Source organism: Haliotis rubra, unplaced genomic scaffold (genome assembly GCF_003918875.1).
Source record: "Haliotis rubra isolate DU_JTF1 unplaced genomic scaffold, ASM391887v1 Scf13, whole genome shotgun sequence".
Classification (NCBI taxonomy): Eukaryota; Metazoa; Mollusca; class Gastropoda; order Lepetellida; family Haliotidae; genus Haliotis; species Haliotis rubra.
The window spans coordinates 569,459-586,377 of record NW_025765225.1 but is presented as its reverse complement, the minus strand read 5'-3'; the positions used below and the strand labels follow the sequence as shown (position 1 = coordinate 586,377).

The following is a 16,919-nucleotide window of genomic DNA, read 5'->3' as shown; positions in this document are numbered from 1 at the left end:
GTGATTTTTATGACGCTTTTAGCAATATTCCAGAAATGGGCTTCACACATTGTACCCATGTGGGGAATCGCACCCGGATCTTCAGTGTGACGAGAGGGCACTATAACCACTAGGCTACCCCACGCCCCCCAGGGTATGTTGTGTATTGGAACTGAAACAAATTACACTGTATCATCGAGGATGAGTCCTGGCACAATGGGAAGGATAGACAATGGCATATATACAGGAATATAAATTCATTCCAGAAAATGAATAATAATTTTCAAATTATATTATTTTCAGTGTTATTACTATTTTAGCACTATTCGAGTACAATAATAGTCGACCTCGACATCAGTGCCGCGTGATAAACTTAAATATAGTTGAAATGTTTTCACGAAGAAGTACACTGAATAACTAGGAAGCAAGATATCTACTGAATTCAGTCAGTAATGTGAGTGTTCGTATTATTAATCACTGGCGAAGTAGGTCTAAACACGATATTTTAAGGTCTGTATACCTTTTGGACGATTACCTACATCAGGACCGCCTCCGTGGTGTAGTGGTTAGAGCGTCCGCCCGGAGAGCGGAAGGTCGAGGGTTCCATCCCCGACCGCGTCATACCAAAATACGTTAAAATATGGTACTTGTTGGTCCCTGCCTGGCGCTCGGCATTAATGGGTACAACAAGGACTGGTCGGCTCGGAGACAGTATAATGTGTCTGAGTGGGGTATTCATGCTTCACTGCGGCATGGTATCTCAGTGGGCTAGCACTATAAAACCAGCTTCAGTCCGGGCTAGTACAAGCAGCCGCACACCCACATACACACGCATGCACGTCGTCATATGAGCGAAATATTCTCAAGCATGACGTTAAACCCAATTTCACCTCACCTACATCAGAGCTGACCTTCCTGAAAATAACTTACTGGGGTTGACATCGCCACCAGACTGTGAGTGAAAGAATGGAGACATTGTATACCAACTGTGGTTCAAAGATTGGCTTTGGGAATATTTTATGTCCGATTCAGTTAGTTTTTAGTACTCTGACCATCACATGTAACGGGAAAAGGCTTACCTTCCTACAGGGGTTTTTATCAGCCAACTATATATCTTGAATTCTGTAAACTTAATACATGGGGGCGATTTAAGCACGTGTTAAGCTCTGTTTTAAGGAGGAATGTTTTATCGAGCAAAAGAGTGTGTGGGATAAAGCTGGTCTGTCATTAGTCAATCTCACAGTCCCAAACAATTATTTTCCCTTCATGGTGTTTACTTTTTATCATGCATTGGCCATAATTCAATCCATTTAACATCAGCACTTAAACTGGAACATCAGCGACATCAGCTTAGTGCGCATTGATAAATGAACGTCACTTATATTGAGCACGTGACCAATAGATAGCGTCATGCACATATTTGCGACAATAGGTTCACACCATGGTGGTATTTATAGGAGAAGAGTGCACTAATCCATTTACTACTCACGCTAACAATGCACACAATCAAAATTTAACGCTTTGATAATTCCATCATAGACGCGATGCCCCACACTCCGCCCCCTTCCCCTCAGTCCTGGATGCAGTTTTTTCACACAGTCAGATTAGTAACCTCTGCAACCCGAATACCTGTCAATGTGATCTGGAAACCACAGATAAAGCGTCTTATTTGAAGTCATATAACTGTGCAATGACGAATAAATATACTATATAAAGGATATTTTACAGACGCCATTACGATTTCTTTATTATCAATTATGTGTACAAAATACGATTTATTTGGGTCCCGGTTAAAGTGGGTCCTAAACATCCTACAAATATACTCCCAAAAACAACGCGCACATAGAGGTGGATGGCAGCCAGTCTTTCCACGGTGTAAGCTGGTAATAACATATGCAGCTTTCTCTGAAGTCGATAGATGGACCGATTCTTCAATAATTTTCAGAATATCTTGTATATGCACAAACATCAAGATGAAAATCTAGATTCGAAGTTGGAATAGTATACAGGCAATGTACGTACTGTAGGTACGTCCGGGGAGTCCACGAGACGATCGACAAAAGCCAGAATCATTGTTTATACCTCATTGGCAAGTCAATGTGATTTCAGATGCGTCAGCAAATGGCTTATCTGTTATGAAACTGGGGGCAATTACCGTGATTGTAAGCTGTCTGGTTAGTTCGGGAGCACGGAAGAATCACGACAAGAGATTAGATCGGTTAGATGGAGATAAAATCGGTTAATTGACGGGAGGACATTTCTAACAACTGTTCACCTGGTCCAAGGGGCGCTTCTCTCATTTACGACACTGTGTGATAAGACTGGCCTTTGAGCTGTGTCATAACCCTTAGTCTTGACATGCAGACCCTGAAACAAATACCGTGTGGGTGAGTGCAATATTCCAGAAATATCACACCAGAAATGAGCTTCACACATTGTACTCATATGGGGATTCGAACCAGGGTCTTCGGCGTGACGAGCGAACGCTTTAACCACTAGGGTACCCCACCACCCGAACCAAACATACCTAATACCAGAGATCGTATACGGCAAAGACCCTATCGGTGTAGGGTCTCGAGCTCGCACTCTCTGCCAATACAAACAATGCGAGTCTAGAAAATGTGGCAAGTCTAGTTTAGCACAGTTACAGAACATGGACCAGACACATCATTCTCTGAAATGGGTATCGATCCACACATTTGGGATACAATGGTATACAATCAACCCATCCTGACCACCTGAGCCAGTTAGCCGCCTCTCACAAACCCCCGTGATTTGACCATGGTTATATACAGTGAAACTCCCCTACGAAAGAATACTGCTAGACTAACTCTTAGTCCCTAAATATATATAATTGTGATAGTAACAAATAAACCCATTTAAATTGAAAATGAGCCCCAATGAGTTGGGAGATTCAGGGAGAATCTAAACTTTCTTCATTTAGGGCTTAAGCGTTGGAGGGAGGGCTGGTCAGTAGGGAAAGTAATGTGGATCAGGGGCCGTGAGACAGACTAGAATACTGCATGTGGACTTTGCAATAATGAAGGGCATCATAAAATATATGATCTGTAGGAAATGTTTTATCGTGCAAAAGAGGTTGTGGGATCATGCTGATCTGTCATTAGTCAATCTCACAGTCCCTTAACATTATTTTCCCTTCCGCCCAGCCCTTTCTGCAATGCGACACCTCTGATTGGAGTAAGTCTAGATTTTCCTCAGGTTCAGATCTGAATCTCCCATCTCACTGGGGCTCCATTTCAATTTAAATGGACTTAATCAAATTATTATATCAAGCGTCCAAGCGTTAGTCGACTACAATCCCTGAACCATATCGTTTTCCCGTCCACCCAGTCTTTACTGTATTAATGCAAGTCTAGATTTTGTTCAGGTTCTTGTCTTCCATCTCACTCCTACTCTGTCTCACAGTCCCTGAACCACATTAGTTTCCTCCTGCCTAGCCCCTGCAAGGCTAAAGCCCTAAATGAAGCAAGTCTAGATTCCCTCAGGTTCAGGAATCTCCCATCTCACTGGGGCTCCTTTTCAATTTAAATGGGTTTATTTGTTGATATCGAAATTACATATACACGTATTCAGAGACTAAGCGTTTAGTGTACCTCTCTCCTGCCACTTTTCAATTCAGTAAATCTTTAGCTTGTTTCTATCAAATATATTTATATTAGTGTATATATGCATTTTACAGACTAAACGTTAGTCTAACTCTTACCGCAAAACTAACAAATATTTCCAAGAACCCCCATGCAAGTATAAAATGTGTGGCAAGTCTAGATTTTCACAGGTTGAGGAATGAAGAAAGTCCCTGGCCTACTTTACATATTATTTTTTAATTATAATTTAGGAACAGTTTTTTCTGTAAAATATGTTCATTTCAGAGACTAGATGTTAGTCTACCGCAAAACGTGAGCATTTCTCAAGAAACGTATCTGCTTCCTGCAAGGTCGCTCACTATATATGACACGCATACCGCCACTTGTAACCGTTGTATCGTACAACTATGGACAGACACACCCACGTGGTAACCACGTGTGTATCAGTGTAGGCTAGCCACAGCCACTATCATTAATGCATTACAACTACTACCCGTCGTGAACCTCCTCGTTGTCTATTTCCGGAAACACACAAGGCGAGTTTATATATGCAGTCACAGTTTCTTCCTCGTACTGGGTCAGTCGACTTGAGGTCAGTGACGCGTGACCCGTGTTCAAGCAGTAGCTTGAGTTGTCACCCGACAGGCGTTGTGGACATTGATCAGTGAGAAGACCTCGCCATGGCCGCGACTGACGGGGGTGCGAGCCTCGTCACAAGGGTGTTGGACACCGCCCGTGGGAACTACATCGCCATAGCCGGGGTCGTCAGCGTGGGTGAGTGTGGGAGAGGCGAGATAGAGACTGAGTGGGGAAAGTACATAATCTGTATGCATATATACGAAGGGAAATCATCACACGAATCGGATATATGGTCTCTGCACGAATGCATGCGAAATGAAGTTTCCCATGTATGCATTATATACGCATACACTCGTTGTGAAACACCTGCGGTTTGTCGTTAGGCAAGTTTCGCTCTGAAGGGAATAGGTATGCATTGCAAATTGTCTGTTTATTCTATTTTGGTGGGTGTTAAATAAGAAGAGCAGAGACGATGTAGTTAAAATTAGGCTGGGTTACAGCTATGTATCGCTTTATTTCCCTGTTGTTGAGTCACTAGAAAACACATTGACATCCATAATATTTTGTCTTATACTCTTCTACCTGTTGATTTATAAAAATAGTGACGAGACATTTTATTTTTTATTTGAAAAGTCCAGTCCCTATAATCTTCAAATTAATATATATTGTTAAACACAAACATACCTGTGTCATTTTATCATACAGCCAGTTCTATCCCTAGCAACGTAATTACATTTTACCCTTGTCTGTTGTGTGGCGTTCAAAACGACCAGCCAAGCTTGAATCCGTATTCAGGAAAGCAGGTCGGAATTGATGTATAAATTTACCAGTCACGCGGTATGCAGGACACATTAATAATCTCACATCACCAGCCTGTGAGCTGCACAATACATTAATACTGTATGATGAAAAGCCAAACAGTAATGGAATATATGAATTTACAATGGAAACCAAGGTAACGGGGCACTGTATGTATTCACCTAGACTAACAACTAGTCTCTGAAATGAACATATTTTACTGAAAAAAGTTCATAGTAAAAATAAAAAAATATAATGAAAAGGAGCCCTGAGACTTTCTTCATATTCAGAACCTGAAGCTGAGGAAATCTAGACTTGCCACATTTTCTAGACTTGCGTCGGCTTTCTTGGATATATTTGCTTCAGGGTCTGTACGACAGACTAGTATTCACCCGGTAAATGGTTAAGTTTTGCCGCCTATTCTTTATTTTCATATACTGCTCCTCGTTTGTTAGTATACGTTTTTGTCTCGCCATGATGTACACAGCTGATTTCCATAATATGTCAAGCGTATATTTGTATCGCACGATATAGAACATAACGATCGAGATACTAGTAATTATGGATTATCTGTCACGAGCAAATGGATTATGCTGAGCCTTTTCACGAGGGCCACACAACAGAGGCGGATAGTCCGTAACTCTGAGTACGTTATTCTGTATATTGTTCATTGGTATTTGGAGAGAGAAGTGGACCACGGGTGTGACATGTCAGCCATATAAATGTATACACTTCACTGAGGGCAACCTATTGTTTATGTGACGCAATTAAATAGATTCTATACGTCATGAACTATAGATGACACAGGCTCGCATAATAACAATTTTTATTCTTAAAATATGATATTAATGATACGGAAATACATTCGGTTAATAATCTTAATATTTTGTTTTACGCCGCTTTTAGCATTGTTCCAGCAATATCACGGCGGGGAAAACCAGAAATGGGCTTCACACATTGTACCCTTTCTCAGCAAGCACTAAACTTGGTTTAACTGCATATGTGCTAATAAATGATAAATATCGGAACATTATTTCTAGTCTGTCTCATAGTCCCTGAGCCACATTATTTTCCCTACTGCCTAGCCCTCTCTGCAGTGCGAAAGCCCTAAATAAAGCAAGTCTAGATTCAGGCTCTGAATCTCTGGTCTCCCTGGGGCTCCTTTTCAATTTAAATGGGCTTGTTTGTTACTATCAAACATATATATATATATATATATATATATATATATTTAGAGACTAAACATTAGTCTACATTATTTCCAGCCTCATGGATTGTATATATATGTATATAAATGATTATCCCTATTAAATGTTGAGATGTCTCTATCCTGAACGTCCACGTACCTTTCGAAAGATAACATTGATCTCAATTTGACAAATGTCTAAGCGACCACTGATAACCCCTACGCAAGGGCACTACCTGTTTCTCCAAATGATCACACTGAGTAATATCATAAGTTATGTATCAACTGTGCAGAAAATGGAAGTCAAATGACTATGTACTATATAGGTATTGTCTCTGTACCTTTCTGTATTCTATATTTCAATTATTTGTAGGTTTTCATAGTCATAGTCATCTTCAAAATATTGTTTCAATTTTTGGACGGGCCAGTACACCAGTGTCAAGCTGATACACTATGTGTGTAATTGGATTAATTGATTGTTAACCGCTGGCTTGATCTACATAATATGTACATGTCACAGTAAGTCTGCTTACAGCTTGGGCTCTGGGCGACTGGACAGTTATTTTGAAGGACTGATACTGGTCGTGGCCTAGTCCCCCTTCAATAGTCAGTAAGACTGGGTGTTAGTAAATCTCGTCCCACTTATTGACACCAGCAGTAGGTCGGTCAATACTAACGTATAGGTGCACAGACTACAGCTTTCATAATCGTTATATAGGCCTACCATAATGGCCAGATGTTGCATGAGACCATGAGCTCGGTTTGCAATTTCACGTGCTTTGTTTGGATATTATCGTGTCCTTCGTTACAGACTTCTGATTTCCTGGTTGTCTGCCCGAAGAGCATTATGTCGGTGGTTCAATCCCGAGTGACATCATACAAAATTACGTAATGTTACTTCTTGTTACCCCGTCTTGTGAGCAGCATTTAAAGAGGATAAAATATGAATGGTTGGATGTGGAGTCTGTAGACTATCTCTCAGTGGGTTAGCCATGAACGGGAATGCATTAGTTCGTACGCAGATACGCATGCACGCACATGTCACTGCATATGTCACCTTTGGTTTTAAGTGTGCTTACATCAGTTATCTTTGAGTGATAAGATTAATCTGTACGGCTGGGCAAGAGTGATGACGAAACCGTGTGTCTTCACACGCACGCACGCACGCACACGTGGTTAAAATGGCCTCCTGGGTATGTATAGCCCGGCTGTTACGAGATTGCTGAGTGCGGCGTTAAACTACATCCCAACCAAACCAAACTGTTACCAGACTGTTAGTGTGTGGTGTATGTGGCAGCAATGGTCGATTCACGAGCTATCGAAATAATCATTACTTGTTTGTCCCGGACATATTGGTCGGCTTTTACAACCACATAAAATTCAGGGGCATCAAGTTTGACCGAATACAGCATGGACACCTGTTTTGGCATCCTCGATAATCCCGAGGGTTCCGATAAATCTCCACTGTACCCTAGATGCATCTACGGCTCGAGCCGGTGATTTTATTACCTCCCTTGGTTGGCTCTTTATCCAATCAGGTGTCTACGATGGGAAGTTGAGTGTACCAATCACAACTCACTTTCGCTTTTTAAATTATCTAACCGATTAAACTTGGCAACACAATAATATATTGTTGCAGAGGTACTCTGGAAGAGGTAAAAGGAGTTCTTGCATATATTTTTTTAAGATTTCAGACCTGTCAATTTGTCTGTATGTTTTCCCCCAAATCTGAGTCACACTGCGAACAAACTTTCGCGGCTGCGACCGCTATCTTTGTTGACACTGTCAAGCTCGGTTGTAACGGCGGCTTATCTGACTGGCTACTGTGAGAATGCGGAGCCAGCAAAGGGAGGTAATAAAATCATCGACTCGAGCCGTAGATGCATCCAGGGTATACATGAGATTTATCGGAACGTATACCCCGGAGATTATCGACTATGATGTTTTGGGTGAGTACAGGAATTACACATATTTTGGCCGAAAAAAGCGTGGGCATAATGTTAACGAGTAAAGCGGGGACACAAACTTGAACCGAAAACAAGGGATATATTTTGTTTGAATACATCAGGGGCATATATTTTGTTGTTTGAATACATCATGGGCACATATTTTGTTTGAATACATCAGGGGGCACATATTTTGTCCGAATACATCAGGGGCACATATTTTTTGACCGAATACACCAGGGGCACATATTTTGTTTACGTCCGAATACATCAGGGGTTTGCACATATTTTGACCGAATACATCATCAGGGGCACATATTTTTGACCGAATACATCAGGGCAATATATTTTGAGCGAATAAATTAGGGGCACATATTTTTTCCGAATACAGCTGGGACGTATTTTGTGACCGAATACAGCAGAGACACACGTTTTGACAGAACACAGCGGGGGGCACATATTTTGTCCGAATACAGCTTGGACACATTTAGTGACCGAATACAGTAGAGGCACATGACCTGTGATATTTTGACCTGTGCCCTATGGTAGACAGACATCGGTAATAAAGCTTTAAAACTTCAAAACAAATCACTGCTGCTGATACACTGCCGTGCAACTATCAATTTGTCTGTCATGTCTCTCAGGCATTGGAATTGCGTTGCTACGACAACTGGTCAGTGGGGGAGTATGTCGCAGCAAGGCCCGCCTCAACGGGAAGTTCGCCATCGTCACCGGCGCCAACACCGGCATTGGGAAGGAGACGGCGATGGACCTGGCTCTGCGAGGTAGGAATCCCTTTGGCAGTCCAAGTTTCGTATATATGTTCAACCTCATTCAGCAGGTTGAAGCCGATTGTTAGCAATCATGATGGTTGTCACTTTGGTGTCTCAGAAAGTTAATAATCCCTTGAACAAAGAACCTTACAGCTCAGTACATGATCTTTTAGACGGTCCAAAATCTGTGTCGGTATTCCGTTTGACAAAGTGGTCGCGAGGGTCATAGTCGTGTAGAAAGCAGCTTAGAATCCCAGGATTCACGGATATAGGTATTTGTTCCTGATAATGATTCTTGGTTTGTCAACCAAATAGCCGTGTTTGATGGGTTCATTAAGGGGTGAACGGGTTTAGTTTAACTCCGATTTTAGCAATATTCCAGCAATGTCACGGCGGGGAACACCAGAAATAGGCTTAACACATTGTACCCATGTGGGGAATCGAACCCGGATCTTCGGCGTGACAAGCGAACGCTTTAACCACTTGGCCACCCTACCGCCTCGATTCATTAAGCGCCATATGGCTGGAATATTGCTGAGTGCGGCGTAAAACTAAACTCACTAAAACTCGATTCATTAAGTAGTAAACATACAGGACCTGTGTCACTTAGGGATTTCTGTCAACATGAAGGGACGCGCAGTGATACAGCTAAATTCATGTTCAAAAGCGGTGTTAGATCCAATTTCCTCCGCAAGTTCATATTCAAATTTGCTTTGTCTGTGTTAAGCCAAGTGATACACACAATATACGTTTTGAGACAAGTGTTTCCTCGCGCTATAGCGAGATTTGTTGCGCCACAAACACATTGTAAGATAAAGTTGTCTTTTAATAAAAGTTTGTAAGTTAGTGTGATGTTTTACAGCTTTCTGAGTGATTACCGAGTAAAGAATTATTCTTAAGCATCCGAAAATCCATAATCCATAATAACCCAGTCTGGGTCAAGCCCATGTTACCGACATCAGCGGCTGTTGACAGGTGCCCGTGTGCTGCTGGCGTGTCGGGATCCATTGAAAGGCATGGCTGCCGCAGACGATATATTCAAGACGTCAGGACAGAAGCTGATGGTGAAGACATTGGATCTCTCGGATCTGGACTCGGTCAGACAGTTCGCGAAGGATATCAACGATGAGGAGCCGCAGCTGGATATACTCGTCAACAATGCAGGTAGCGTCACACCCACACGATACTCAAGATGCGTATAAAGAGATGTCGGTTACGGTTATGCGAAGCAAATCCTAACATATATGATCGACTACTATTTTGGTTCCAACTAATAGTTATAAGTTACATTATTGTGAAAACCTAAATACTGGTCAAAGTCGCTCTAAGATTAATTCGCTTTGTCACGAATTTAGTCATCACCAGTGAGTGTTTCTTACTGATGTTCGCTATATACTTACCGAGGTAGACACCATACGCTGGTCTCCAGAACTGGTTTTTCACTCTGTCTTTTCGAAGGAAATATCCTTCAGTTGCACTACATGTACTTATTTTCTTAATTCCAAATCTTAAAAAGTATCTGTTCCTTCCTGGGAGCAACCCCCATGGTCGTAAAATGTCTCCTGAAGATGTAATGATGTATGCAATGATGCTCTTCGTTCCATCTAAGCATGCGTTTTCAACGTTTAAATGGCTGAAAACAGAATAGTAACAGGCCTCGACACTTAACACATCTCAACACTTCGTGTATAGACATTGGCGGATCTCCTACCCCTTGAACATTCCTGTATTCGTGTACACATTGTATAGATCTTGATACTGTCCTCCCTACAGGTGTGATGATGTGTCCCAAGATGCTATCCAAGCAGGGCTATGAGCTCCAGTTTGCTACCAACCACCTGGGTCACTTCCTTCTCACAAACCTCCTCCTGGGGCTCATCCAGAGGTCCGCACCCAGTCGTATCGTCGTGGTTTCCTCGGGTATATATAAAAGTGAGTACCTTGCTCTTCCCTAAGTTACAGTCCTTTCTTGATCATGACTTCTGTATTGCCACTAGTCGTCTCCTGAGAACTTGAGTGGGTGAGTATGGATTTACGCCACTTTTAGCGATATTCCAGCAATATCACGGCGAGGGACACCAGAAATGGCCTTCACACATTGTGCCCATGTTGGGAATCGAACCCGGGTCTTCGGCGTTACGAGCGAACGCTTTACCCACTAAGCTACCCCACCGCCTCACTGTGAACTTGACGATGCGGTCAGTGGGATGGTTGTCATGCCCAGAAAGAATAGATTTGAATGGCATTTAGAAGCGATTGTCTGATCGTCTCGACATTGAGATACTTTAGAATGGTGAATACGATATTAAGTTGCAAATGTGAATATTTCTTCTTTAGAAGATTGCTGAGGTGAATAAAATAAAAGGCGAGATGTTCTTTTGGTTTGAAGATTTTGGGCCTTTAAATTCTGGTAGTTAGGTCCAAAACAAAAATATCAAATTTCCAAATTTATTTAGGGTTACAAAAAAGAGACAAAAAGTGGATGAACAGCAATGACACGGCGGGAGGACACCAGAAATGGGCTTCACACATTGTACAGTAATAATGTATCGTGGTAATCGACCACTAGGCTACCCTACCTCCCCTGAAAAGAAAGGACTTTGATCCGCCAATGATTTTGTATCTGATAAACTTTATTTATGCATTTTAGTGACATTATGTATAATGATTGGACAACCCTTCAAATATGTTTCCAGAGGGAAACATCAACTTTGACGACATCAACAGTGAGCAGGAGTATAGCCCATACGGTGCCTACGCTCAAAGTAAAGTTGCAAATATTCTCTTTGCAAATGAGCTTGCCAAGAAACTGAAAGGTAACGCTATTTTGTTACTGCCGGAAGCAGTTTTGTTACTACCTTGTACATCATCTTACCTTACACGAAAATATTTCATTAGCAGACCAGTTCTGACATTTCAGGTGAAATGAAATGTAAGGTACACTTTGTATGGTCCCTCTGGAATAGCTGAACTGTTGGCGTTACATTTACACACAACACGACAACCCCCATCTTTGGACAAATTAATTATGTAAGACGTCATTTTTCTGATAATTAAGGGTTGTTGTGTTCCAGGGACAGGTGTAACGGTGAATTCCCTCCACCCTGGCGTGATCGCGAGTGACCTGGCCAGGCACATCGAAGACAGGATTCCCAGGATCCTGCAATTCTTCATCAAGCCCCTGTACCTCCTGGTGCAGGCACTCACCTTCAAGACAGTCCAGCAGGGCGCCCAGACATCCATCTGCTGCGCTGTGGCTCAGGAACTGGAGGGAGTGACTGGGAAGTACTTCAGGTAAGGACGTATAGTCCAGTGAAATGTGTGTTCACTGTTTGAACTCATTGACACGTAGCTGCATGGTAGAGTCTGTGAACATTCGTGACACCAGACTCACTGACTGAACTGGCGTTAGTAAATGGTACTGGTACAACAATGACCCAACAGGTTCTGAGATCCGGTTTTAAATTGATCTTCAGTAACCTATGCTTGTCGTAATAGGCGATTAACGGGATCGTGTGGTCAGGCTCGCTTACTTGGTTGACATGTCATCGTATCCCATTTGCGTAGATCGATGCTCATGCTGTTGATCGCTGGATTTTGGTCTAGACTCAATTATTTACAGACAGTCGCCATGTAGCTGGGTATACTGCTGAGTTTGGCGCTAAACAACTAACAAACAAAACAGTGCCCAGTCATGGTTTTGTCGAGGAGATTGGGCCTGTCAGGGATTCAGTGCCACAGCAGGTTAAAAGATGTTGCTTGTGGTTACCTTGCCTAGCGCTATGCTGATCATGAAAGTGATGAGCTGTCGTCTCTCGGGCTGTAAGTCTCGCGACGCCCTACTTCCAGAACTAAGCTGGTTCACGGCTCCCTTTGCGCGCGCCAACTTGCGATTTGCGAGAAGGGGACCAGCTTACTTCTGATACCAGATTTCCGATGACAAGCGTATATTCAAGAACCAGTTCTGGTTCCAAATTGCGCGACCGCCAAATATGACTTTCTTGACGGACCAAGAGTACAACCATGCTTGGCTGTCACGTTTGTTGAGAGTCGTAATAGTTGGCTAATTTGGGGATGTTAGGTTGGAAATTGTTATTTCTTCAAGGATTATCCGTTCCCTACTGTCAACTGACGTATGAAACGTTGATACCGGAAGTTACCGGAAGTACTAAACAACGTAAGGTCTCGTGAAGTGCCGTGACCTACTTACGGGCCCTATACACTGTCATAATGATACAAGACGTCACTTCACAGTAAACGGATTCATTATTGTATTATTGTATCATTTTCCCCTTAACAGCGACTGTACAGAGACGAAGTTGCTGCCTCACGCCACCGACGAGGATGCTGCCAGGAGATTGTGGAGGCTGAGTGAGGAAATGACCGGCCTCGGAACAGGGGGAGATAACTCCGAAAAAGGTAGCAAAACAACGTTCAACTGTGCAGAACCGAGTTGTGAGGACAAGAAAACTGAAACTGAAACTGAAAGCCAGGGAACTGAGACCAAATCTGGCTCGAACAGACGACTGTTTGAGTGTGTTGATAATAGTTCATGTTCGGCTGCTGGAGATGTTTTAGTGAAAATGTGGATGCATCAGGATTCTATTGCAGAAACAATTCGCTCACTTTGATGATTTCAACGACTTTCGGTCAATTATTATATTATTATGGATGCATGAGATTAACGTATCAAACATATGGTTAGATATGAAGACTATTTACTAAATGATATACCTCGGTTAAGGAAGAAAATAATATGACCTGATGAAACGCATAATGTTAAGGTCTATGGGACCTGGTGGTGTAGAGCTGTGTCCTTGTGTAGCAAGGTCCGTTTGTCTTGGTTCAAGTTCCAGACTGTGAACCTTGATCTGTCAGCACCTTACACATAGCTACTGGGTAGATCTCACTAAACGCCTTCAGTTGTTCTATATAGCGACCCATGACTGTCGTTAGAGGCGACTAGCGGTGGTCAGAAGTGATTAGTGCATGTCATCATGTCCAAACTGACGTGAGTCTTGGTATGTCTGGTCCAGACTCTAAGACTTACTGAAAACCTTCATATAGCTGGAATATTGCTGAGTGGGGATTTCAACAAGTGTTCAGTATCTGCTTCCTGGTGGTCATTCCTCAACGTCCTTCTGACACTCACCACGGATCAAACCGATTTCACCCATGCACTCGCTCAATGTCCAGGGGCGGTGGGGTAGCCAGGTGGTTAAAGCGTTCGCAAAATGTGTCAAACCCATTTCTGGTACGGTGTCACCCGCTGTAATATTGCTTGAATGTTACTAAACAGGGCCTCCTTTCACGAAGCAACCATTACTAAGGTTAACCTTATTAACTCCCATTCTTTAACATTGCACTAAGGTTACCTTAGTGACTTACGATCACCTTAATGCTTTGTGAAAGGAGGCCCAGGGCTTATACCCATACATACTCACTCCCTATAGCTGCGGATATGGAGGAAATTAAACTTTATTTTGATCGGGCAAGTATGTACAATATTGCACGTTTGTTGGCATCAGTTGTGGATATCATGCTACTTTAAGCTGCTTCCCGTGATGTAACTGAAGTACTGTTCTACGTGGTGATGTGTGGTCCTGTGCATAGAGCTCAGGTCCGAATCAGTTGAAGTTAAGCAAGTTGGGAGCGCTGAGTCCTTGGATGGGTGACCGTGTGTGACAGCTTGACTCCTGAGAGTTTCTAGGACTTTAGTCCTGCCCCACACCGAAGCACATGTGATACATGTAGTTTCACCTTAGGCACGTGAGTTTGTTCAAAATTGCCTCTATTCACCCAGCAGAAAATGGGTACCCGGTGAAATAAGTCGTGAGACTATTAACCTTCTAGCGTTGCAGCTTGGGTTATCCGGTGTAATAATGATCAGATTGTGCTCTTTTAGCAGGATATCCAGCCTTGAAAAGAGCGCGTTATAAATATTCTCATTATTATTAAATATCGGTAAAAAGCACACGCTCTATATATTATACTGTATGAAACACGCTTACATATTAACGGCCATGGCATTAAAGAGGAGCGCTTGAAACACACTATTGATATTCTCCACGACCTGTGTAACTGTAGGTTCCTGGGTACATCCAACTGCTACACCAACCACAACACAGAAACATATACCTGCAGCTGTTATTTATATTGCATGACCATAATAAGGACCACTGTCTGTTGATGTCTATGACACGTGTGTAAACATTCATGTTTTGAACAAAGTATTTTTTATGAAATAAAAGTTTTATTCTTGGATGTTTTGTCACATTTTCAATGGCCGTCTTTTTTCTGCTCAATACCCACCTTTACAACAGTCCACCTGTGAAGAGACGGGTTGGAATTGGTCTTCAGCAACCAATGCTTGTCGTAAGAGGCGACTTGGTTGACACATATCATCGTATCCCATTTGCGTATATCGATGCTCATGCTGTTGAGCATTTGATTGTCTGGTCCAGACTCGATTATTACGCCACATAGCAGGAATATTGCTGAGTGCGGCGTAAAACAACAAAGAAACCAACACACAAAATAGCTTCGGTGATCAACAGCATGGGCATCGATCTACGCAATTTGGAAACATGACATGTGTCAACCAAGTCAGCGCGCCTGACCATCCGATCTCCTCAGTCGCCTCTTACGACAAGCAACAGTTACTCAAACCCGGATCTTCACGGGTGGAAGAATAAGATGGCCGTTATGTATTTTTGAGTGATAAATGTATATTACCCGACCGACTGTAATATGACAATAATAATAATAATTAATTACTATCGAGTATAATATTGAGGCAACTTCGGATCTGTACATTTTTTTTAAGCAAAATGAAAATGGTTCGTGGAGAATAACTGTCCGAAAAAATACCTCGATGTCCGGGACCTGTTGGTAAAGTACCAAATATCTCTGGATCTTCTTGCTGAAAGCGATATTAGCACTACGACGACCATACGCCTATGTTAAAGTATTGGACTTACGGGGATACTCGGATATTCGTACCCGACGGAAATGGCTAACTCGTATCTAACATTCTCGTCAGCGTCGTGCCCATTTTAGACGACCTTCTTTGGTGGGCCCGTCACAAAATTTGGATGACCCTATCCAAATTTGGACGACACGTACCCAGATTTAGTATGATTCGAACCCAAATTAGATGACCCGTACCCATGAACCCCATGGCAGAAATCGGAATGCACATACCCAGTATTAAGCTACAGAAGAAGTCTTATTCACAACGACACAAATATTTTCAACTTCAGGGATTCTATTTCTGTGTCATCCATGTGTTTAGGTACGACTGGGCTCGGGCTGTCCAATATTTGGGTACGAGTCCAGCAAACAAGTATGGGTACGAATTGTCCTGTTCCCAGGTTGGATTGTCGTCCCCGATGGTCTACGTGTACAAAGCCTCGTTAGCCTAACGTGACCGTATCTTCGCCATTAGCCCCGCACAATGGCACCCGTAACATCCTATTGGCTGATAGTGCACTTGGCAAAGGAAGGTTTGTGTAACTGAGTGAGTGAATAGGGTTTTACGCCGCTTTTCAATATTCCAGCAATATCACCAGGGACTAAAGAAATGGGCTTCACACACTGTCCCCATGAGGGGAATCGAACCTGGGCCGTCGGCATGACGAGTGAACGCTTTAATCACTAGGCTACCCCACCGCACCCTGGTTTGTCACAGTATAGGACGTACGAGTGCTACGAGAAAAGTTACGAGATCTTAGGCTTACGAGAGCTTTGTGAAACCTAGAGGGCCCGACTGCGCTAAGAGAGCTGAAAAATCTAGGCCCTGTCGACGATGTTGTTGTCCACTAACCGATCTTAGCCTGTTCCTATGCCAATCGGTAAAATCCCCCTAAAATCCCAATCTTAGCGTGACGTTACGATCGGCATACCGTTCCACTAACCAATCACACCTAAGTCAATCGTAAAGTTAAGATTCAAAGTCTAAGTTGCTCATGACCAACTTAGGATAGCTAAAATCAATCGTAGAGAAACCAAAATGGTGGCTTTCCTATTCTATGTGAAAAATAAGAGCGAGCAA

The 16,919-nt window shown here is 42.6% G+C and overlaps 1 protein-coding gene across 1 annotated transcript; it reads left to right on the top strand.

Moving 5' to 3' along the window:
- The first annotated feature begins 4,081 nt into the window (after nucleotides 1-4,081).
- Nucleotides 4,082-13,640, top strand: LOC124267075 (retinol dehydrogenase 14-like). Its single transcript, XM_046701905.1, has 7 exons — nucleotides 4,082-4,358; nucleotides 8,738-8,878; nucleotides 9,842-10,030; nucleotides 10,640-10,798; nucleotides 11,563-11,682; nucleotides 11,941-12,160; nucleotides 13,167-13,640. The coding sequence occupies exons 1-7, from the start codon at nucleotides 4,265-4,267 to the stop codon at nucleotides 13,495-13,497; spliced, it is 1,254 nt and encodes a 417-aa protein (XP_046557861.1). The 5' UTR covers nucleotides 4,082-4,264; the 3' UTR covers nucleotides 13,498-13,640.
- The last annotated feature ends 3,279 nt before the right edge of the window (nucleotides 13,641-16,919 follow it).

Coding starts and splice junctions, on each gene's coding strand:
- LOC124267075 (XM_046701905.1), top strand. CDS start 4,265: ATGGCCGCGACTGACGGGGGTGCGAGCCTCGTCACAAGGGTGTTGGAC. Junction 10,799..11,562: donor TTCCTCGGGTATATATAAAA/GTGAGTACCTTG, acceptor ATATGTTTCCAG/AGGGAAACATCAACTTTGAC. Junction 11,683..11,940: donor GCTTGCCAAGAAACTGAAAG/GTAACGCTATTT, acceptor GTTGTGTTCCAG/GGACAGGTGTAACGGTGAAT.